This window comes from Plodia interpunctella, chromosome Z (genome assembly GCF_027563975.2).
Source record: "Plodia interpunctella isolate USDA-ARS_2022_Savannah chromosome Z, ilPloInte3.2, whole genome shotgun sequence".
Classification (NCBI taxonomy): Eukaryota; Metazoa; Arthropoda; class Insecta; order Lepidoptera; family Pyralidae; genus Plodia; species Plodia interpunctella.
The window spans coordinates 11,575,873-11,600,798 of record NC_071324.2 but is presented as its reverse complement, the minus strand read 5'-3'; the positions used below and the strand labels follow the sequence as shown (position 1 = coordinate 11,600,798).

Genomic DNA, 24,926 nt, shown 5'->3' with positions numbered 1-24,926 from the left:
CTCATCATCTCACAATGTCAGACCGAAAGTCGTTTCAGAAGAGCCTAAGCTGACATTTTGAATAATTACATTGTCGAATGATACGAAACGAGTGGCTTATCACTGTCCATCACTCGTTTTCTTATGCGACGTTCGCTCTAACTCATAAGCTGCATGACGTGGTCAATCAGCTGCTTGTTGCATTTATACAAAGTGAGCTTAACCTTTGGACTTTTGTCTTTGGACAGGTTTAAAGTCTGTGGTTAACAGGACTGTATTGTAGATATCCTATATCCCTAGATCTCAGTTATAATTCTTTCATTCGTAACGTCTCTCATAAAATAATACATCCTCATAGGAAATAATAACTGTAGAGTTATTATTTCCTATGAAAATGTATTATTTTGGTGTTTAATTTTTATGGAAAAAGTAAATACAATATTTTTCAAATACAAATCCAAAAATAATAACTGGAATAAATTAAAATAATAAAAAAAAAACTGTATATCCTCCTATATATATAAGGTCTTTGCCCTGCGACACTGTGCCTGAAAGTGTTTCTACCCCAAAAGGCTCAATATGTAGTTGGAATTCTTTTGAATAATTACTGTGGGAATTTCGGGATAAAAAGTACCATATGTGTTATTCCAGATTATTTTCTACCCGTGTACCAAATTTCATAACAATCGGTCCAGTAGATATGCGAGAAGAGGTAACAAACAAACTTACTTTCGCATTTACACGCGCCTTTTGACGTTCTCTTATTCGCAATGAGACATATTTCTAAACAAATGGCATAACTACTTAATGAAGAACGAATGAACGGCTTAAAATGAGATCTGGACTCATTTAGTCCACTTAATACTAAATCATAGAGAATATTTGTGATAAGTATTTTAATGAATATTTCGTATATCCACCGAATTAAAATTAGTATATGTGTGTAAATACGATATAGTTCTACACTTTGGTAGTAATAATGTGTTTAACAGTTCTTCAAATATTATGTACGGAGTAATGCTTTTAGATAACCAATTTTTGTATACATTTCTAATAGGAAAAATAGTTGCTCACAAGAGTATTTGTATATCATATTTAGTCCATAATGTTCAAAGTCGGTGGGACGCGAAGAGAAAATCATTTATATTACAACTATAATTGACTGCCTAGCATTTTCAGATATTAGTGTAGCTCTTCGGCCAAATAAAAAAAAAAGAAACAAATGCACCCTAACGTAGATATTTTGAATGAAGAAAACTTGAAAAAGGTCTACTAGTTGCTAGACTGAAACTATTGTCGACTTTTCCATCTATAATCACATCTATGACCCGTATTTTTCATTAATAAATGTACTGTCTGTCTGACAAGTGAGTGAACATTGCCATTGCAATACCAAACAGAATGGTCATTATTGGTTGATAAACACCCAGTGTTACCAGCCAACAGTAGACAGCGCCCTCATTTTAGTTCTTCAGTTTCTCGGATGATTATTCTCTTCGCATTTTTCGGACTGTGTGGTAGGTTAGAGATGGTCCTGTATTAGTAACCGTTGTGTTGTGTCCCGTTCTTCCGTTTCCTTGCCCGTTAGTTAGAATTTAAATATATATAAACATTAAGACGGCCCTCCAAAAGCTCGCCATCGAATTTCGCGATAAATTTCGATGTTTATAAAGAAAATATTTTTGTATATAGATTTAACAAGTATTTATTACGTGCAATAACTTAAGATAAGCTGTTGGCATTTTAAGATTTCATAAATTTAGGTAACAGAGAAACTGATGTATTTAGCATAACACATAAGTGTCTCCGTCTGAATATCTGTGAGGGCAAAAACTGTCCCAAACCCATTGACTTTCAGATACCGACGAAAGGTTTAACCACGTCTAATTTTTTTTCTTGTCATAATATGGCCCATATTTAAATAATACCAATCTATCTAATAAATATAATCACCCCAAGTACACCCACTCGAAAATCTCATTTCACGAGTAAGCATTATCGCAAATTATATTTTTGTATGCCAATATTTACATAATTCAAGTTTAGTGTATATGTGTCAAAGGTGTACAGATCGTCTGGGAGACTCCCAATTTTTGGCAATGCTTCATATATGTCACTTTTGCAAAGTCTGAAAATTTAACTTAGCTAAAATGCTGTAAAAAGTTAATTTCCGAAGTCAATCTATATCAATCAATAAAACCATACCCGACTCTTGCCAAGGTTCTTGCACCTTGGCAGACTTAATGAAGGGCACAAATAGTGCGCTAGTAGTGACAAACATTTATTCCAAAATAATGTAATTTAATAATATAATTCATTTTATATTTCAACTAGCGGCCGTCAGGCTTCTCTCATATACCAGATATTTATATTTAAAAAAAATTCCGATATAATTTTTTCATCTCATTATTTTCAAAAATCAAATATTTATGCGAGTGAGCAAAATTTCGGTTTTGTCATTTTGCGAGAGTGACGTTGTGCGGTATTAGATATAAGAGTTTAGTGTTAATCGACTTGTACATTTGAAAAAGATTAAAAAGAAAGATTCACATTCGTAGAATAGCGATTTTGAAAAAATTGCTTAGAGTTAATTAGCCATATAAGTGTCAGTTTATACAGTTAACCTGTTAGCCAAATCTACATTTGTGGGAATCAGTCAGTGTGCAATAATTTGCTTAAGGATACATACTATTTTGCCGGTGTACCGTTGATATTCTTAATAGTAAATGTGGCAATGTAAACTGTGTAGATAAAAGTTAATAAAATCCGAACATTTGCATTTAAATAATACTTATTCTACGACTTATACCCTTAAGCAAAATAGCAGAAATACTTCTCACTCGTAGACTAATGCTGTTACTGTAATTTTGTTTGAGCGGAAAATATCATTTCAAGAGTAGGCAAGTATTATCGCGAATTATATTTTTGTATGCCAATATTTATGTAATTCAAGTTTAGTGTAGATGTGTCAAACGTGTACAGATCATCTGGTAGACTCCCAATTTTTGACAATGCTGCATATATGTCACTTTTGCAAAGTCTGAAAATGTACCGTGTTTCAATATTGTATAATTGTATAACAATAATATAATAACATACTATTATACCGTGACAATCTCAACCCTGATGTTGTCAAAAACGTCCTTTTGGTAAACGATGGAGCCAAGACACTTAAAAAAAACTTACCTAAAATGTTTTAAAAAGTTAATTTCCTAAGTCAATCTATATCAATAAAAAAAAACCATGCCCGAATCTTGCCAAGGTTTTTGCACCTTGGCAGACTTAATGAAGCGCACAAGTAGTGCGCTGGTAGTGACAAACATTTGTTCCAAAATAATTTGATTAAATAATATAAATCATTTTATATTATGCGAGTGTAGTAAGAGTGAGCGAGAGTATAAATTAAATATTTATGCGAGTGAGCAAAATTTCGGTTTTGTCATTTTGCGAAAGTGACGTTGTGCGGTACTCGATATAAGTGTTTAGTGTTAATCGAATTGTACATTTGAAAAAGATTAAAAAGAAAGATTCACATTCGTAGAATAGCGATTTTGAAAAAAAATGCTTAGAGTTAATTAGGCATATAAGTGTTAGTTTCACAGTTAACCTATTAGCTAAGCCTGCATTTGTGGGAATCAGTCGACGTGCAATAATTTTGGTGGTGTATCGTTGATATTCTTGATAGTCAATGTAGCAATGTAAACTGTGTAGCCAAAAGTTAATAAAATCCGAAAATGTGCATTTATATGTGCATTCATATAGTTATTCTACAACATACAGAATAACACCAAAAATACTTCTCACTCGTAAACTAATGCTGTTCTGCAATTTTATATGAGCGGAGCGCCAGTAGATGTAATAGTTTTTTTACTTAATAAATATTATAACGTTTAGGTAATAATACCAGACAGTGGAAAACGAATAATCGTGAAGTTCAATACATGCATATTCGCCACAGTCGGTTAAATATTCCACGTCGACCACAGCGACATATCGGCGCGAGTGAGCCTAGTCTCCGCGTCTAGTCTAGGAGCGTCTAGTCAATTAGAATAAGATTTAATATATTAATAATTCCACATTCCATATTTTTGTGAACATTGTAATTTTCTTTGTCGAAATAAATTTATTGTTGGTTTCGCCCAAATTGTTGTTTTATTTTAAAAATCGACTAGGCTATACAGTTTGATAGAAGCATTAAGTATACTAAAATAAAAACATCTCGAAAGTGTATGTAATAAAATATATTGTTTAATGACATTAGTAAGTACATGATTTCAAATTTAAATAAATACACACACTGCAGATAAGTTACAATACGTGCAAAATTAAATTTAAAATAATGACATTAAAATGACCTAATTAAATAAGCGTCTTTATTTTTATCGCATTTCAGATTCATAATACAATTACAATAAAGAATGCAGTTCAACGGCCATGCTATAGACAATATCCATCTGCCTGCGTAGACAACGCAGTCAGGTTGTGAAAAAAATTGGAAAGACACTATACTCTCTCTGTCTTTATTAGTCAATTTATTTTCCAAAGTTACGTCCCTTAATTAAGCTCCCACCCCCTCATATGGTGTAAGCCGCCTACCCTCCACACGCCCTAAGCCCCCACAATTGACCTAAGAAGCTTTCGAAATTCGACTGTAGTAGAGAGAGACCAAGTAGGTAAATACCTATCCCGTTATTCATAAAAAAGTTAAATTTACTAAGGTAAAGTAGGTATGTTTTCTCAGTATCGCTCTTTACAATATTTGACATTGACAGAACAAGACAAAACATACTTTATCACTTTAGCACGACTAACAGGACAAGCTTGTCAAAAAAGTCGATACCTATTTATATCTCACAGAAATTGATCGAATAGTTAAGTGCATATGACTTTAGTATCCACGCAGCATTTATACAACGTTTAAGTATGGTGAATAACATTTGTCAACAAAATATAAAAGCAATCAAGTACATTTTTCCGTAAATAATGTTGACATATTATTTATATTTTATAGCATTATATTCCTGCTGTGTTGGAAGTACTTACCTATACATATACTATAAGAATTCGCGAAAGTAGTTCGCTATCTCGTATTTTAGTGTTAATGCAATCGTTAATACCTATCCACCCGACGTTGAGGTCTTTCAGTAAGGAACTTTGAGGTCTTTCCGTAAACAACTTTATAAAAGCTGTGGCTAGGAAGCCCTCCTTGTCACAGCTGCCCCTTCCTGCCCAAACCTAGCTACGCCCGTGGACGTACTTATATTTAAATGTAGACCAGGTCCTTTGGGGGTTAAAATGATGATAAATTGCCATGACTCTGAAATGCGTTTACAACTTTTGATAAACCTAATCGTAAATGTAAATATAGGGGTTCTCTTCCACTAGAGCTATGTCTTTCTCTAGTTGGCGCAGTTCCTGCTCCATCTTTGTTTTCCTCAAGATCTTGGGAATGGTGTCCGTGAGCATGGGAAGTTGGAGGAACGCCTTCTGCATCAACTGCCAGTTGTTTTTCAGGTCCTGTGTAATGTATGTATGTAAATGAGATAAATCACTTTGATTACACGAGACTATGTAAGTACTAAATAGAATTGAATAACCTAAAAAATATTTCACGTTTAGATTATGTTCTAATCCGATTAAAATTAATTAGACTATTAATATTATAAATATGCTATAGTCGTGCTCTCAGGGTACGCCATGTTGAAATAAAAATACCTAACTACCTACTCCCTCATCATCAAATGCCTTACCATTTCCCATCATTTGGGGATGTCTTTTTAATTACTCCACGAGTCTCTATTTCGTGTCACACTCATGTCCACTCATAACTCCTACATATCCTCCCGCACAGTCCATACAAAAAGCTTTCCTACTTATTATAAATCTAACAATTACAAATGGATGTAACATATATACAAGCTTATAACTAAACCATAAATTAACATGTTAAATGTCTTTTATAAAGTCTCGAAATAGCTCCGTCAATTCTGAAACACACTTACCTGAAGTAGTTTCTGTCTCTCTTCTTCTGAAATCTGCTTACAAAGGCTCTCCTTATGATCCTCGGCGTACTGTATCTTATCCAACTCCCGCTGGATGCGCCGGTTCCTCTTCACCAAGTAGGCGGGCATCTTGCCGAAATCCGGCCGAAGGCAGTATTCGGGGACTTCTCCCGAACCTTTTATTGTTTTTCTATGACCATCCCTTGTGTCCACAAGTCTGAAAATGGCGTTCACATTGTACCTAGATTCAAGCTTAAAGAGAAACAATCTATTTTATAAGCTGAAAAGTATCGAATGTGATGTTCTAAAGAATGGATTTGAAAAAGTTCCTTTTTTGTATACTACCAAGCAGACAAATAGGCACATGCGTGACCCACCATACGGTAAGTATTCACCTCAGCCAAGATGGATACTTACTTAGGTTCGACAGGCTTCCCTTTGACTTTTATCGCTTTCTTAATATTGAGAACTTTAAAATTAGTTTTAGGTCTTTCTGGTTTCTTTCCTGGCGGTGGGCACTTCGGAACAGGGGGCAGGTTACCGGAGACATAGCATTTATGGTCAGATTTCTTAATAGGCTGTAAAATTCCCTCGCCTTTCTTCAAAAATTTGTCCGGGGGTGGCAATGGCGTCTCAGCGTAGCCGAAGGTGCGCCGGAGTTGGGGGATCTTCATTTCTTTCAGTTCTTTTTCAAGTTTTGATTGGTACCTGGTAGAAGCAAATTTTCGAATTTTAAATGGTATAGGAAAAATGGTGTAAGTAGGTGTGCAAGGCGCTATTCCATCTCAGTGTTAGTTGGCTGGTGTTGTGAACGCGGAAACACTGCTTCTCGCTTTGAATTTGTCTAGATAAATGTGTCTTATGCTAGAAATACATTATTAGCCATCGATGTAAAGAAAGAAGAAAGAGATAATGAAGATATGTTTATTTCAATGCACATTGCTGGTTTTACTTAAGACATACAAACTACATAAGTGTAGCGAATAAATGAAAATTGCGTAGCTTTCTTCAGCTAAAAAAGTAACTAGGGATTAAGTCACTACATGTTTTACATGGTTGCCTAAAAATATATAACACGATTGCCCAAAAAGGAGTGTTATGCTTTCAAGCCATATCAGATCGATGTGTCATCGCCCCGAGTGAAGTGACATACATAGTCAATGTGACGTCTAATAAAATCAATACAGCGCATTACCTATGATACCTAGGCACAACAGTACAGGCTGTGCCCGGCCTTTGTACAACAAGTACCTTATAGCGCACTGAAAAATGCAGTTTAAGATTGATCAAGGTAGGTTTATGTTGTATATTACTTTAGTTTATTGTAATCTGGATTATATATATCCAGTATTATCGAGTGGGATATAAAAAAAATTGAAAGGCGATCTCAAAAAAATGTATAATATATTTAACTGTAAATTTGAATGAATTTCGTAAAAGACTAAACTGAATAGATTACGACAGTCGTGCTTTCATTAAACTTGTTATTTACCTTGGTGTCTTTGGTGGCTCTGGGGGAGGTTTGTCGAGTATTGTGTAAATTACTTCATTGTGTTCAGTGATTTCAACCAAGGACATGTTCTAATGTAGCAGAAAATGAATAAATCAAATTTCAGCTAGCAAAAAAATTTATAAAATTATAGTAGAAAAGAACAGGTTCCGAGCTGTTTTCCCATTTGAATATTATATTTATTGTTGTTTATATTTCAGTGAGTTGCTATGGATACTCAGCAATAGGTTTAGTACAGTTATTGTTCTGCTATAGACAAATTTGCCCATCGCATTAATAACGGGTAGGATAGTTCCTTGTATATTGTTCTTGAGTTTTAACAGTAATATTTGTCTCAAAGAAGAACATTAAACAGGAAGCTACCATAAGTACCTATTTATTATTTCGATGATCCCAAGTATTAGTAAAGCTATTTAAAAAACAAAACGTAACAATATAAAATGGTAACACTAGAGTAAAATCAATACATCGTCGATAAATTTATTAGGTCTGGCAATAATATAACTAGAACTGTCAATTGAATTCTCATTTTCTTTCCAAAACAAAGATGTCACCTTTGTTCGGCAGTTTTTATTTATAGATCAATAGTTCTATGATATAGATTTAAATATTTTGCGTTTATGTAGGTAGTACGATCGACTTTCGGTTCTTGTGAATGTGCGCAGTAGGTTGCAATGTTAGTCAGGAGGCTCGGTAACAATGCTAGTAACTATTCGCTATATAAATTTTTGGGTGGCGGCCTGAGGGGCTTTTCAAATCGTATTGATAATTTAGATAGTGAACAAAAGCTCGAAGGATGTCTTTCCGCGTTGCCATCAGAGACCAAAGTAGTTATATGTGGCGGGGGAGTCATGGGGGCCGCAGTTGCGTACCATCTATCGCGGCGCGGTTGGGGGGACCAGACTATATTAATTGACAATGAAAAGTAAGTTACGCTGATTTTCCATATGAAACTATATCTTTTGTTGCGCTACGAGTACATGTTAGGTACATAAATGCAGTTGAATTATTTGAATTCTTGTTGATATAATTTTACATTAGGTACTTTTAAAAAGATTTTAAGACAAAGGGCTGGTCTATATATATATTTTTTTTTGTTTTTGCTAATTAAAGATCGGATTAGTCAATGTCTACTTTCAATCTAATGTAGAATTGGAGCTGGTAGTAGGTGGCACTCATCTGGTCTTGTTGGTGCCTTCAAGCCATCACTTGCACAAGTGCGCCTTGCTCAGTCCTCCATCCGATTGCTGCAAGAACTGGAAGAGAAGGGTAGGCCCACAGGGTGGAAACAATGTGGGTCATTGTTGCTGGCACGGACTCGAGACAGGATGACTGTCTATCGGAGGATGAAGAGTCAATCCGTGTATGTATTCCCCTGCCTAATCAGTATTAACACTGTGACTGCTGAAAATGTATCCTCCATTCAATTTTAGGAATTTGTTGCAATTTCATAGCAGTCACTGTATTCAATGTATATAATTTTGACACTACATGTGATTTTATTTTGTTCACATTGTACCAAATAGGTAAATGTTTTTTTTTTCTCTTATATTTATATGCCAGTGTGTAGTGCAGTTCCTATAGGACTTTCATTGTTTATTACTGAAGAAGCTAACTGCCTTTTTTCACTTTTCTTACATTTGATCTAGATTTTGTTAGTATTGATTATTTTTTTTCAAAACAGACCACTTTCAAACAGAATTTAAGAAAAAAAAATATTTCTATGTACCTGTTCTACATTTTGAAAAGCAATGAATATGTGTTAAACATACTAATATTATGTTTGTGAAATGCGATAAAAAAGTGGATAGTAAATGTTAATTACATGCTAACAAACAATGATGTAGTCATTGTAGATTGAATGCAGACAATGATAATGTTAATACTTTACAAGAAAATGGTGATTTATAATGTTTTTATTTTGTAGCATGTACCCAACCTAGAATAAGACATTATTATACATATCCTCCTGTGGATCTCTCACGAGGTGACTAAAGTACACTTAGGCTTAGTAGGCTGGCCTGGTAAGCTGATAAGCAACAATATCATTCCTAAAGAGGGTTGACATCACACAATCATTGTAAAATCACAGCCAAATCTTCAACACCAAAGTGAAACATTTACCAGGCTTCAAGTGAAACATAATAGTGATTTGATTTTGATCTTGACACAACATTGTAACTTCACTCAGACAGGTCTTGGGGTATAACATGCGAACTGGTGACGCCCAGCCGCTGTCTGGAATTGTGGCCGATGCTGAATGTGGAAGACATCATTGGGGGCCTCTGGATCCCCGGGGATGGAGTCGCTGACCCCCACCTTTTATGCATGGCTTTAATGAGAGAAGCTGTGGACAATGGTTGGTGTGACTGTCGTTATCTCTATTCAGTTTCATCTGTGTGTTTCTAAATGTTTATTGGTTGCAAATTTTTTGCGAAATCAGCAATGTAATCATTTATTTTCGATTAATTATAAAATTCATTTTGTTATTTAACGGTAACTTAAGCCACTTCTTAGATAGGAAAAAACGACCTGGAACTAGTTCCATGTCGTTTTTTCCGTACAATTACTAGTAATTGTTTCTGTAAACAGTTGTTCTTTTGGAAGGTGTTGGTGTGATGGAAGACTGTGCGGTGACCTCAGTGCACTCCAAGAACGACCGGGTGACGAGAGTGGAGACCACCCGCGGCAGCATCAAGTGCGAATATTTTGTCAACTGCGCCGGCTTCTGGGCGCGGGAGGTAACAATTCAACTATAACAAGTGTGCATAATTTTTTTTATGGCATATTGTGCAAACAAGCATACCGTTGCCAGTTGGTAAGCATAACATCGCAGCCCAATGACATCAGCCGCCCGTTCAAGCAAATTATAGTCAGCATTTTATTACGGGTCCTAACATCTTGTTTCTCTTTCCACACAAAGGTTGGCTGGATGAAATTGCATTAGCGATAAGTCCGCCTTTGCACTCATTATATTGAGTACCTTGTTGTAACTTATAACTCTATAAATAAAGTTTTTAGTTTAGTGTAGTTTAATATATGATACAGTTGCTAAGGCAGGTCCAACGCTCAACCATCCACCAGCAAACTAGGAATTAACCTGTATCTTGCTTGGTAGAAGGCGTTACGTCAGAATCTGAAGTACTTAAGTTTGATGGAACATTATGTACATGAATTCTATAGTTCCCAAGCTAGTTGAATCTGTATTTTGGGAAATAATTTTTGACTGATCCCGGGACTTCGCCGCTTCACATACACACATTCCGCGTAATGCAACAGGGAACATACATGCGATCTGAGAGTTATTGCAGTGTATCTTATTTCCGTGCAGGTTGGTCAGCTGGCTCGGCCTCAAGTTAAGGTGCCGTTGTTGCCTTGCGAACATTATTACTTGCACACGAAGCCGATAGCTAACCTCGACCCGATGACACCTGGTAAGCTTGTTTATCTCTCTAGACATTCCTTCCTCACAGACGTATTTCTCATGACTTAGGGTCGTGGTCATTTAGTAGAGTGAAACACGACTTTTTTATTAATGTATTGATTTGCCGTTTCACACACTAGACAATGATCAACCAGAGTGCAGGTGCCCACGATGTTTCCTTTCGACGGAAACAAATAGTGCACAATACACAAGGGCCCACTTCCATCGTGAGATAGACACAAACAAAGAAATTAGCGCAATACACCCTGAGCTGTAGATCTGTGATCGCAACTAAATATCCCGCGCTGGAACTCAAACGGGGCTTCCAGATAGCGAACGGGCGTAGTGACTATACTATGGCACGGAGATCTTCATAGGAATAAAATAAATATAGTCTAACAAAATTTCTTTTGTCATCAAAACATCGTGTTAGTTTTTTAAATACCTACTTTTATATTTTATTTTTTAATATAAATTATCCCCTATTACGCCTTATATTAAGTGTATGTTTCTATGACAGTGGTACGTGATCCCGACGGGTACATATACTTGCGAGAGAGGGACGGATGTATATTGGCTGGAGGATTTGAACCTGTAGCCAAGCCGGTCTATGAAGAAGAAAGTAAGATTTGATTTAGCTGTTATAAATAAATTATTTTTATATGTATATGTCCAAACTCATTATATTATACTAACAATATAGTCCGTCGCCAGACGTTAAAACAACGGAGGATGACGGAGCAATTGTTGTTGTTTTTTCATAATACGCATATCAAGCATTTAAGTACATATGTTTCTTGTCGATCCTAAAATTAAAGGAATATATTGAAAGAATTCTTAGCTTTGCTTTCTCTCGGATGATACAAAAACATAAAATCGATTCAGTCCAGAATCTGGCTCAACGGTGCGTGGCCGAGGACTGGGATCACTTCCACGTGTTGCTGCAAGAGCTGCTCAAACGGGTGCCGGCGCTCAACGAGGCAGTGCTTCACAAACTGTGCAACGGCTTGGAAGCCTTCTCCCCGGACTGCAAGTGGATCGTCGGCGAGGCGCCCGAGGTCAGTGCTTCTCAAAACACCATCAAGATTGCAATAACATAATTTACGCAAATATATTAATTTGAATCGTAATACTTGTCGACTGTCGACTGTACGACTCCCCGCCGTGTTTTTCTTACATAAATTTTAAAATGACTGGTGTTGCCACCTTTTGTTTATTATAATAATTAAATCGATGTTTTGATTGGAGCATCGCTGTTTCCGCATTTAATTTGGTGGACCATCGGGACCAACCGCTGTACAGTACAGCTTATTACAATTTCAACAATGTGCTAGGAATGTGCCAGGGAAACTCCGGCAAGAACACGGACCAGTTGACTGATGATACACGGTCTTGCCACGGCTCTGGCACGGCCCTAATTTGTGGAAATGAGTTTGTGAAACAAATAAAAATTGTAAAAAGTCTTTAGTACAATTTTAGAACATTTTTCTAAGTATATATTGGGTGACATTTTATACGACTTTTCGTCAGCTGATCCATATTCGGAGTTACTCCTGATCATGGACTGAGCATGTAGACAAAATATTGCCAATGTATAAAAAGTCACCCTGTATGTACTTATATAAATCCAGGTTTATGTAAAGAAAATCAATCAATGGAGTGTTCCAGATTGAAGGTAGTTGCGGAACGTCCGATCACGCAAATTTAGCTATACAATCGGCTGGTTACAGTCGAGCTAAATTCGTGTCATCGGACGTTGTGCGGCGACCTGCGACCACAGATAATGTACACTTCTTCTAATGTACTTTCTGGACGCTGCGACACAAGCATCGCTTAGTGCAGAGTCCACAGTCCTACTTATAAATTGTAAATCTAACTACTAAAATTATTCTGTAAATTATTGTACTTTTTTCTTTGGTGAATAAAGTTATTATTATTATTATTACTTCGTTCAGATGCTACCATAGAGGTTACAAATAAAAAACTATAGACTACGAGCTACCCGAATGAGATAGAACATAACAATACATCTTCCCTGTCTATTTCATACAATGAGTGATAGGTGTTGTAAAACTGGTTAGATGATGAGGGACAAAATATATTAGCGTTCTGTGCCGTCTCTTCTCGTGTATTTCTTTGACGGACATTATTTTGAATGATATAGATTTTATTATATATATGAGTATATCAATCATTCTGATATATTATTTTAGGCTTGCATATACAATTAATTTGTTCGTTTCTTCTGTGTATACCGTATTGGATTATAGATTAGTTTAAAAGTATTATTGAATAAAATTATGTACTTTGTTTGTATTTCTAATAAGTAAATAAAAAAAACAAATACCTGAATTCAAAATTCTTATCAAACTTGAGATACGAGTACATAACTTTTTGACGTCAAAAATTTCAAAAATTTACTTAAAACTAAGCTTATTGACGACTTCCACAGAGAAGGTGTGTATCTCTTGTGTAAGCGAAAGGATAGATATGACAAAGTCTATAGATTTTTCTGTCTACGGCGTAACCTACCATAGAGATAACGATAGATAGACTACCAGTTTAGAACTACGTTTTTGAGAAGAGACGCGATCTGCGCTGGCTTCCACGACGCAACATGGTTGTCGTTGGTGTATAGGCGCACGTGAAAAGAACAGGCGTTCACCATTGCCCTATTTTTTTCACGTTTGCCTGCTACACCGCTGACGAATCTTCATCTTCAAATAAAACGGAATGAGATTGAAACTGATGGAGAGTTATCGAGTCGACGACATAAAGGAGATTGCTGGCAACAACTGGATAAGGATGGCCCAGGACAGAGATGGTTGGCGTGGACGCAAGGAGGCCTATGCCCAACAGTTTGTCACGGACGGCTGCAGATGTTGTGTGACAAGTTTTTAAAAAAGTTCAGTTCTTGAGCAATTTTTTTGACAACGTAATGTTGGCCGGGTACATAATCTTTATGCAAGTATTAACTAATGGTGAACTTATAAATTAAAATCTGTCGTGCGTAAATGTTATGATTATTTTTTTTTATGATAAAATATAGTTTCATCCAAAATTGACTTGATGATAGGAAGGTGACAATTGAAACTAATTTTGCACTTTCACGTTTCATTACGTTAGTACGTGCGCTTGTAATATTAAGTAAGTGTGCGTGTAATACTCTCTCTATTATTTATATTTAACATACGTGTGTAAGACTAAGAAGGTGGACTTAAAACTGCTTAGGTTAATGCCTGAAACATTAAAACGTTTTTAACAATAAACTTTTGCCTATCAATATGTGTATCCTTGTTTCTTTGCCTATTTCTTCGGGTTTTCTTATGATAATGTGTCATCAAAAACGACAAAATTTTATGGGAAAATAAAAGATCGTACGTATAATTCCGTATACATTTTCATCTATATAAATTAGATTACGTTTTATTTTTTACTTATTTATCATAGAATCAACAGCACTTTTATTACTATAGCATATATATATATATATATATATTTGCAAGAACTCATGTTAACCCGACAGATGTTCAATTACCACGTGGCAGCGGGTATGAAAACCGTGGGTATATCGGCCGCGGGGGGCGTGGCCGAAGCGACAGTGGACGAGATCGTCGACGGCTACACGAAGTATGATATGTACGAATTGGACATCAACAGATTTCTGGCTTTGCACAACAACAAGAGGTTCCTAAAGGACAGGGTTAAGGAAGTGCCTGGTAAGGCGAAAATGTTACTGGCAGCATGCAATATTTCTTTATTAGAGTGAAAATGTTACTGGCAGCATGCAATATTTCTTTATTAGAGTGAAAATGTATTGGTAGGTTGCCACAAAATGTTGGTTTGATGTCTATTTGAAGAATAACACAATAGGGTGGGTGACAAGGTCAGAGAATTGTAAAAAATATGTATAATCTATGTAAAATAGATAAAGTTTAGGATCGTTATTGAAGCGGTGGTGGTGTAATGGTTAAGACGCCCGCCTGTAGATTGAAAGGTCCCAGGTTCGAATCCTACTGCCACATGAGTTTGTATACCAATCTGACTCATGTATAGTAGTTTGCATCGACCACCACTTGTTTCCGGGGAAGGAAAACATCGTGAGGAAACCTGCGCACTGGTTGATTATATTAACTTGTGTGTGAAATGGAGAAGGCAATGGCAAACCACTCCATTACTAATGCTAGGAAAGTTGTTATGTGTGTTTAATTCCACGTAATGACGACCCTCAGCCATGAGGAATACGTCTATGAAGAGGATCGTTATGATATTTCATAGGCTGTAACAATTCAGCTGGATCATTATATGATTTGGTTGGTTAGACAGTCCATTTTCAAAAAGTATGAAATTATACAAACTCAACCATCATAAAAAACTAAAAGTTAAAAACTTTTATTAAGAAGTCATTACCACAAATGTAATATTTAATGTAACTACAAACGTATCGGAAAAACATATCTTACTTTGCAAACATTTTAGGAAGTTCACAGTCATTTAGTATGGAGAAATTGGACAAATTAAAAAAATGTGTGATTTTATTTTTGTCATATCTTTGAAAGCATTGTCATTATCCTATTATTATTTTCACTGATGTTTTTTTATAAAGGCCTTGGAATTTTTGTTATTATAGAATCATCAATGAAATTTTTTCATCAATTATCAAAGTGTTTTTCAACATTTATTGACTTTGTGACTGAAGTTTCAACACGCCTCCGCGACGTAAAGGGCGATCCAAGGGCGGGGGAAAGTAGCTAATTGCCCGCCCTCGGATCGCTCATCTAGCTAGATGACTTCATTTATATATATCACTAGCGTTTGTCAGAGCTTCGCCTGGGTGATTTCCTACGGGGGCAGCTATTTTTCCGAGATTAATGGTCTAATTATGTCCTCCACGCTTCAAAATATATGCATGGATGCAAAATGTTTAGTTACAGCGTGAAGAGGTAAAAACAAACTTACTTTTGCATGTTTGGTTTGGTTTTTTACTTTCATTTCTATATATCTGTTCTTTAGCTGTAATTTGTTCCATATTATATTACTTTATCGACTATTGTATAAAAATAAAAAAATATTTAGTATAATAATGTATATAATACTGTCCTAGGTATCCACTACGGTATGCCGTATCCATTCGATGAGTTTGAGACCGGACGCAATTTACGATTATCGCCGATTTACCCGACTTTGCGGGACAATGGTGCTGTTTTCGGCCAAGTCATGGGGTACGAGAGACCGACGTGGTTTGAACCTGTGGGTAAGTCATATACCTACTGTTAGCACACTTCTTTGTCGATGGAAAATCTACAAACTCTATCTGTTACTGTATGATTGATTTATTAGCAGCGTAGCTCCCGTGGCTTCGCTCCCGTGGTAATTTCTGTTTTCATGTTATTTTTAACAAAGGTGGTGGACACCCGAGCGAAGCCGGGTCACGCTGCTAGTATTGTATAAAACATTATACACAAATTTTTGGCACCCGGCGTACTGCCCTTTGTGGCAAAAACTAAATATTTCCTGTTAGAAAGTATTTAATATGATATGTATGATAAAAAAAAATAGAAATGCAATTGTGCACAACATAGCTACAGTTCAGCCAAACGGAAGTAACAACTGATTTGTAATATAATAAGAAATTTGGATAAATAATTATGATTTTTTTTAAATGGTGTATTGAATAAAGTAATTTCCCCAATCAGAATCTCAGAAGGAGGCGCCAGTAAAGCCCCGCCCGTTCAAGATCGCGTACACGAAGACTTTCGGTAAACCACATTGGTTCGACACAGTCCAGCGCGAGTACTGGGCCTGCCGGGAATCGGTCGGCTTGGCCGACTACTCGTCTTTCACCAAAATCGATATGCAAGTAAGATTATTTTTTAAATTACGTTTTTGACACAAACTATTATTGTCGTCAACAATCCAAATAAAAATAAATAATATTTTTATTTGGATTGTTAACCTGAATTCTATGAATTGTACGCAACACATCACACGAGTTCAACTCACACTTAAAGAACTTCTCCCGGACTAAAACTACCGGCGCAAACCCTGGTAGTATTTTCCCTTTTTTTTTTTTGTAAATTAGGTATACATATACTCCCGTAGAACTTATACAGGGTTGCAGGTGTCGAACGCAAAACCTCCTAAAGACTACTTGGGTATATCAAGAAACTATTCTACGACTTTTCATGATTCGTAGTTTTTTTTTTCATATACAAAAAATCAATCTAATTTGCGATTCTACACATCTTAACTCTATGTAATAGCCAAGCAACACGAGACAGTGCAGTAGCGTTATGTAGCGGAATCGAACATAGAGTTAACGTTTTATAGAAACGACATTAAAACTAAAAAAAGTATTTTTTTATATTCATTACGTTTAGACAAAAGTCGTAGAACAAAATATGTTAGTCTCTATGTACCTTATGCGCCTTGGGAAGGTTATGCGTTAGATATATATATTATATATTTTCCCTCCAGTCGCAGGGACGCGAGGTCGTCGACCTGCTCCAATACCTGTGCTCCAACGACGTGGACGTGCCCATCGGCAGCATCATACACACGGGCATGCAAAACGAGAGGGGGGGATACGAGAACGACTGCAGCCTGGCGAGGATATCGGAGAATCAGTGAGATTATGATATTTTTGATATGGAATATTACGGCCAGAGTTCTCTCTCACTCTCCCTTATATCTTTGAGGGTTTGAAGATCTGAATCAAACATTTGTTGCCAAATAAGTCAGCAGTGGAGACATAGTTTAAAATAAATTTTTGACACCGCAATTAGTGATCTATAAAATTCTAAGGGTATTTTTAAAATTTTGTCGACAGTTACATGATGATCGCACCGACGATCCAACAGACGCGGTGCAAAGTGTGGCTCAAGCGTCACCTCCCAACGAACGGGTCTGTGACCTTGACTGACGTCACAGCAGTTTACACCGCCATCTGTGTCATGGGACCCTTCACCAGAAACCTTCTGTCAGAGTTGACGGATACGGACCTGTCGCCGTCGAATTTCCCGTTCTTTACGTTCAAAGAGATCGATGTGGGCTTAGCTAATGGCGTGAGGGCTATGAATCTCACCCACACAGGCGAATTAGGCTACGTGCTTTATATACCCAATGAGGTAAGTTGTTCCTTTGCGGTTACATACGTGCACCCTAGCCTAACCTTAGTATTTTCGCCAATAAATAAAATAAATTGATAAAAATGTGATGGTGGCTCTAGTGTGCGTGTCCTCGACTGGCAATACTGGGTTTTCATCTTGAACAACCAATCTGGATCTTTAGATCTATATTTATTGCAATCGCAATAAATTGTAGTACGTTTCCCACTCTTTATAGACAGACTGACAGACATAATGTCATTATATACCTAAGCAAGGATTTTCTCATATAATAACATGATTATTTTATTTAGGCATTATCGTCTATAAAATATCTTTTAACCATAGTGACAACTATAGTTGCAATCACCAAATTTAAAAAGTTAATCGTTAATATTATATTGATGTTTCGATTTTGAGTGGGTAAGTATTACATTATCTGTGGTAGTGATTTTTAATAAAGAACTTACACATCGCTTTTTCATATTTTATTAAAAACTCCCCACATATGTTGTTTCAGTTCGCACTCCACGTGTACAACCGTCTAATGACAGTAGGTGCTAAGTACGGTATTAGTCACGTGGGTTACTACGCGTCGCGCGCTTTACGTGTGGAGAAGTTCTTCGCTTTCTGGGGTCAGGACTTGGACACGATGACCACGCCGCTAGAGTGCGGTCGCACTTGGCGTGTCAAGTTCGATGTGAGTTTTTTCAATTATCGGTCAAACAGCACCGAAAGTAGGTGAAAACTTACATTAAACTCACATAGAACTGGAAATTGTATTTCGCACCAGTGTGCGAAGAATCTTACCAATTAACTCTGTGAATTCAGATTTATATAAACTTTGCATACAACACAGGAATCAATATATTAAATATATGCCTATCCACATATAAAAATACATAAAGCATTAAAATTTCTGAAGTTTCTTCATATTTGCACAGAAAGAAATCCCATTCATTGGGCGCGACGCACTCCTTCGTCAGAGAGATGAAGGCATTCGCCGTCAATACGTGCAACTATTGTTGACGGACCACGACCATGAACTAGACCTGTGGGCGTGGGGAGGGGAGCCCATCTATCGCGACGGCAACTATTGTGGTCACACCACTACTACTAGCTACGGATTTACGTTCAAGAAGCAGGTAATTATTATTAACTCACCGCTAGTTATATAGGAATAGATACACACTCGACTATATAAACTCCCGACTATTTTTCACATTATATAATCTACAATGTTTAATTTTTATTGCCCCCCCCCCCATGTTTTCTTGTCTTTCGAATATTTTTAAGACATTCTAACTCTCAAAATATTAACACAAACTTTTTAGGACTCACACTGAATTCATAATCTTGTAGTTTTTATAATCGAAGGCGTAACAACGAAATGTAAATACTGAAACAATATCCAACAACATATATCGGAAACATTTTCTAATGAAATGTATTTTTTTAATTGCACTTTCAACGACTTACGTTGATCTGTTGTTACCCCGTACAGGATTACGAATAATATTTCGCAGGTGTGTCTCGGCTTCGTGGAGAACATAGACGCAGACGGGGTCGCGCATAGAATCAACAATGACTACGTTCTGGGCGGTCATTACGAGATCGACATCGCTGGCATCAGGTGAGCAATCATCATCTCCAAGGGTAATCTTTATTAAAATCAATGCCTATGAATAAATATATTGTATACTTGTCTATGCAAAAAACATCTTACCTAATATTTTATCACCTGTTTTTGTGGAACAACCGAAGAAAAGTCTATTTACAATAAAAGTATAAAAAGCTTTAACCTTTGTGACTACCTAAATACTTAAAAAATAATTTAGATATAAATAATTATTTAGTTATTCAGTGAGCCAAATAAATTGGTATATCTAAAAAAGACCAACTTAAAATCTATTTCTCCATTGTTAGATACGCAGCAAAAGTGAACCTCCACTCTCCGAATCTGCCAACGAAGTATCCCGACAAGGAGCGAGACGTGTACCAAGCCACGCGTAAGCTACACGAGCCACAACAGTTCCTGGGCAGGCATTATCAACCTTAATGTTTAACCATAGTGGCAACTATAGTTGCCATCACCAAAAAGTTAATCGACAATACTATTTTGGTATTGTGATGTGATGTTAAGTATTATCTGTCGGGGATATTGTCCATGTTACGTCCAAGACCAAAACGAGTTTACGAATTTATGTTTTTTTAAAACTGATTTGGTTAACAATTGTCAAAATAGAATTTGTATATTCTCTGTTAAATGTATGCAAACGCCTGCATTGTTTTAGCATTAACTTAATGCCAGTCTTGCCTTCACTGCATTCACTATTTAATATTCTGAACAACACCAAACCTAACCTACTTATAGTCAGCCTATCGCTTATTAAGAAGAACCTTCAGCTTTTGCGCCCTTGCCATTGATTGAATTTTATTATCTGTGATGAAGAAAACCGGCACTGTTTTTTTCCTTCGCTCTAGAATTATAAGTATTAGTCGAAGAAGGATATTTTTAACCATGTATAAATTTGCTCATTCGTTTCACAAGGCGACTATAACATTAGTTCGAGTGTCAGTCTGACAGTTTTTGCACGTGGCGCGGGGTGCAGATGACCCGCGAACCGGACCACGAAAAATATTATTTATTAAGAAAACATTTTAAAATAATCTAAAAAAGGAAAAGTTGTAAAAAATATATTAACCCCAATAAAGATTTGAGGGAAGTGATTTTGGAGATTGATTATATTATCATCCATTTTATTCAATTGCGGTGTATTACTATTATATGTATGTAATTTAAAGACAATTTCGTTGAGTGTAGCAATCAAAAATCAAAATTGCATTAAAACTTTATACCTAAGTGATAATGTTTATATTTACGTACAAGATTTATGGAAGAGAGATGATTGGAATAAATTGTTTAAAATAAATGGAGTCTGCTTTTATTTCATTCTCTGATATTGTGACTTATTTTTCGTAATACAATAAAAAATATTTATATTTATTGTCTACAGCTACCTAGTAGCTTATCTTCCAGGCAGAAAATAGGTGCCCAATGTACGTGCAATTAGGTGAAGAGAGAAGGGGGAACAAAATGAATATTAATTTATTTTTTTTATTTATCTCATTGCAATCTAAAAAGCCTCCTTTCTCCTTCTCACTATATTATAAAAGCAAAAATATAGACACAGCAGGAAAGAGTACCTAATCTAAAATAGTTATAAATTAGTATTATCTGAGATTTAAAACTATACTTAGGGTTTGAGCACATAGGATGGAATAACATGTTGCGGTCCGGAGACGGACGGCTTGTTAAAGCAACGCCAGGCAGTCAAAGATTAAATCTCTTACAAACTAATTAAAATTAAGGAAATCTTGACTTAGTTAGGTACACACACTGCCAAAAATTGTTAAATTGGCCGAAATACTGTCCGCATCTACCTATCATTTAAACATTATTTTTGTATATCAACACATTAGTTTTCTGTTCTAAAACAATTAAATCCTCACATGTTTGGGTAGAGATGGGTGGATTAGGGATTTGAATATTTTTTTAAACTTTTAATAAGAGATACGACTATCTGTTGGCTTAGTGCTAACATAGCATAAATAATTGGATTACGAATATAAAAACACTGATTTATGTAAAGACACTAGGATGTACGGCTTGACCATAGGCACGAACTTGGCAGAGCCCTGATGTATATGTGTGATATGTGTGCAGCAGTTTTCTTAATTGATCAAAAAATACAACAATTTAAAAACGCATACAAAATAAAACCTACAATTAATTTTACACTATTTATAAAATTCTAAAATTAATATTTACATAAATTATATGTTACAGAGTAACACGCAGATTAAATCGCTATTTTTTTCCTCATGGATCAAGTCACTATTTAATATTTATACATTTGTAGTTTACATTTACATATAATTAATTGAAAAAATATTATATAGAGATACATATTTTTTCTGTGAATTTTCATTCTTCATTCGAATGATTTTAATTATCATGTTATCCTTTCAATTCCCACAATTAGTCCTTTTAAAAATTTTCATCTGCTAAATTTTTGTGGCATATTTTTTCTTTTTTTTTAACCTACTAGCTAAAACTGCACAAACTGAAATGTTAAGTTAAAATGTACTTTATTGATTGTATTATATCATTTAAAATTTGAGTTTCAGATTGGCAAACTTATGTGAAACGGTAAGGGTGTCGCTGGTATTGAATAAATATAAGAAAGTACTACCTTGTACTATCGTAAAATGCCACTAAAGAGTGTACAATATTGGACACAAAGCTAAGTACCTGTTAGTGTCTTACTAACTTTAAGTCATAAACCATTATCTGAATCTGCCTTTAAGTCTTAAATATACTAAACGACAAGAATTGAACAGATAAAAAAGGAGAATCATCTATTATTATCATATGCTATACTACTATATATTTAGATAGTGCTATCTACAAAATGTTGATCATAACAAACTAACAAGCAAGTTCAATGATTAAATACAAATTACAAATAAAACAAATCATCATTATATATATAAATATAGAGATGAAAATGATCACTATTATAGATCTAAAATACAATTAACTATTGTATATGAACAAATAACAAATGTCATTGAATCTATAAGGAATTAAGTAGAAACACATTATTACACCAGAAACAAGATACAATTTTATGAACAAGACATCTAGAAAGATGTACGATAGGCGGCCTTATTACTAGTGCAATCCAAGCTACCTTGAGGAAAGGAGATATGAACATAAATGGTGGTGCTAACAGTAACAAAAATTAACAGATGATTTGGCGAAACAGGTGTAAGGACACAAAACATATTGTTCAATTTCTGAACAATACAACCCTGTCAGATTTACACATACTTATTTTATTGTTAGGCTAATTATTATGTTGACACTCAGGTAACTTTTGACGCAACATTCACTATCTTTGGAGTCCAATACTAATATGAAATCTTGATGTATTAAATCTTGTTTTGTTTTAATATATACTAACACTTTCAAATCAATATTTTCACACATTGCAAATCAATTGTTAAAAAAAAATACTTCTAATTACAACCTATTTAAGTAACTTAAGTAAATAACTAATTGAACTAGCTATTCAATTAAAAACTTACTAAATATTCAGTCACAATTACTTCTTTTTAGTCTTGTATATAACTAACATAAAAATTAATTAATTTGCAAAGGGCAAAGTTATTGCATTTAGTGTGTATTTAAAAAAACACAAGATTTAACTTTACTATAATGTTTGAAGAATAGACTTAAATTTAACACTGTGTTGTCATTGTGTGGGTAACTTTAAGTCTTTACTCTCATCAAACATGTATGTGTTTGTAAAGACATCTAGTTAATTATGTACTCCGCATTATTGAGCTATTTATTCTATGTTAGTACCAACAATGAATGTTACTAACATGAATAATATATATAAAAATATAATCTTCTATGTAATGAAATATAATACATAGTCATTCATTTATCTAATTTAATATTATTGCATGAATCTATCAAATTTCACACAAAATTATTAATGTCAAATGTGTGTGCAGCATACATAGTAGGTTTCCGTAACTTCTCTTTAATACAATCACAAGGAGATTTTGTGTTGAAATCAAATCTCACAATTTTAGAGCTTATATTTTCTCTCAGATATGGAGCAGCGACTGGTCTCAGTCGGGATGTCAAGACTTTTCCAAAAGCGGAACATTTGCCTTTCTTTACTTTTTGATTAAGAATATAAGACATGTCTGTAACACAGGGCAAAACAGGCTCCGGGGATTCTGTAGGTAGCTCTTGCTCTTCATCACAATTGATAAACTTTGGCTCGAATAGTGATTCAAAGGAACTACTACTACTTAGTACCTCTTCTATGGGTTTGGGTGGTCCAGGACCTAATTGTTTGGCACGAATTCCATCTTCTAAAGCTGTTCTCAAATCAATTTCAAAATCCTCCTCAACTTTAAGTTTTTTCATGGATTCAGCTAGTTGCATATTTTCCACTTCTTTCCTTCTTTGTTCTTGTGCTCTGAACCTATTTGTCAACTGCTCTTCAAGAACATTTCTGATGGGGCTTTCACTTAAACTAAAAGGAGGTAATGGTAAGCCAGGCAATCTTCCTAGCGAGAAGGATAGTCTCGTATCAGACAAACCTTTTTGAACACCATTGAGGCTAGGTATAGGAATACGCTTGGTAGAACTAACTGGATCATCATTCTGCACGCATGTCTTGGACAAGTGGCTTGCCGCCAATGCCTTTAGTGAAGAATAAGAATCCGATTCTGTCATTATGTTTACAGAAACCTTATCTTTGTCATACAGTACGTAATGCACACGGACTATTTCGATAACAACAATGCAAGTCACTATCGCAACACAAGGATTTATTGTCTTTTATGTAAAAATTGAAATATAACATAAACTTTACAAACTGATCAAGTTGCAACAAAAGTTTCACTTCAACCACCAACTATAAACCAAAAATATAGGTATTACATATCTTGTTTGATTTTCTTTTCCTTGTACTGCCTCACCAAATTTTGTAAAACTAAAACGTCATTTCATAAAATAAAATAGCTAGTAGATAATTTCTTCTATCAATCAATGTCAGAAAATAAAAAACTAGATACCTACCTACCTATGACAAGTGGTTGCGAGTGTTGCCAGGTCATTGTAATGCTACGTTTACATCATGTTTAGTTGTGAGGTAACCATTACAAAATAGTCATCAACTATTTTGGATTATTTTGCATATGGTTGGGTTGGAATAAGGAGAGAAATGATTGCATGTTTTTGTTCTAGATGTTTTAATTATTAGGTTTAAACTTTATAGATTACGACTGTTTCAGATTAAACAACGTTATTTACG

At 35.2% G+C, this 24,926-nt stretch overlaps 3 protein-coding genes across 4 annotated transcripts; 1 reads left to right on the top strand and 2 right to left on the bottom strand.

The window, feature by feature from the left end:
- Positions 1–5,180: 5,180 nt before the first annotated feature.
- Positions 5,181–7,695, bottom strand: LOC128683374 (uncharacterized protein). Its single transcript, XM_053768942.2, has 4 exons — positions 7,474–7,695; positions 6,399–6,689; positions 5,982–6,198; positions 5,181–5,496 (listed from the first exon to the last, which is right to left on the bottom strand). The coding sequence occupies exons 1-4, from the start codon at positions 7,557–7,559 to the stop codon at positions 5,326–5,328; spliced, it is 765 nt and encodes a 254-aa protein (XP_053624917.1). The 5' UTR covers positions 7,560–7,695; the 3' UTR covers positions 5,181–5,325.
- Positions 7,696–8,006: 311 nt separating this feature from the next.
- LOC128683372 (uncharacterized protein) lies at positions 8,007–20,954 on the top strand. 2 transcript variants are annotated; one of them, XM_053768939.2, is made up of 16 exons: positions 8,007–8,416; positions 8,642–8,854; positions 9,687–9,850; positions 10,099–10,232; positions 10,823–10,925; positions 11,436–11,537; positions 11,801–11,973; positions 14,442–14,634; positions 16,020–16,169; positions 16,612–16,775; positions 17,393–17,541; positions 17,745–18,042; positions 18,542–18,721; positions 18,966–19,166; positions 19,548–19,654; positions 19,948–20,954. In XM_053768939.2, the coding sequence occupies exons 1-16, from the start codon at positions 8,166–8,168 to the stop codon at positions 20,078–20,080; spliced, it is 2,715 nt and encodes a 904-aa protein (XP_053624914.1). In that variant the 5' UTR covers positions 8,007–8,165; the 3' UTR covers positions 20,081–20,954. The 2 variants fall into 2 exon arrangements, with proteins under 2 accessions (XP_053624914.1, XP_053624915.1); XM_053768940.2 differs by lacking the exon at positions 8,007–8,416 and having other exon boundaries at positions 8,716–8,854; positions 9,683–9,850.
- A 2,490-nt stretch (positions 20,955–23,444) lies between these two features.
- LOC128683373 (uncharacterized) lies at positions 23,445–24,621 on the bottom strand. The gene has a single exon (XM_064437049.1). It carries the CDS (start codon positions 24,344–24,346, stop codon positions 23,576–23,578), a length of 771 nt encoding a protein of 256 aa, XP_064293119.1. The 5' UTR covers positions 24,347–24,621; the 3' UTR covers positions 23,445–23,575.
- Between the last annotated feature and the right edge of the window lie 305 nt (positions 24,622–24,926).

Coding starts and splice junctions, on each gene's coding strand:
- LOC128683372 (XM_053768939.2), top strand. CDS start 8,166: ATGTTAGTCAGGAGGCTCGGTAACAATGCTAGTAACTATTCGCTATAT. Junction 8,417..8,641: donor ATATTAATTGACAATGAAAA/GTAAGTTACGCT, acceptor AATCTAATGTAG/AATTGGAGCTGGTAGTAGGT. Junction 16,170..16,611: donor GACGTGGTTTGAACCTGTGG/GTAAGTCATATA, acceptor TTCCCCAATCAG/AATCTCAGAAGGAGGCGCCA.
- LOC128683374 (XM_053768942.2), bottom strand. CDS start 7,559: ATGTCCTTGGTTGAAATCACTGAACACAATGAAGTAATTTACACAATA. Junction 6,199..6,398: donor GGGAAGCCTGTCGAACCTAA/GTAAGTATCCAT, acceptor CGCCATTTTCAG/ACTTGTGGACACAAGGGATG. Junction 5,497..5,981: donor AGAGACAGAAACTACTTCAG/GTAAGTGTGTTT, acceptor TACATTACACAG/GACCTGAAAAACAACTGGCA.
- LOC128683373 (XM_064437049.1), bottom strand. CDS start 24,346: ATGACAGAATCGGATTCTTATTCTTCACTAAAGGCATTGGCGGCAAGC.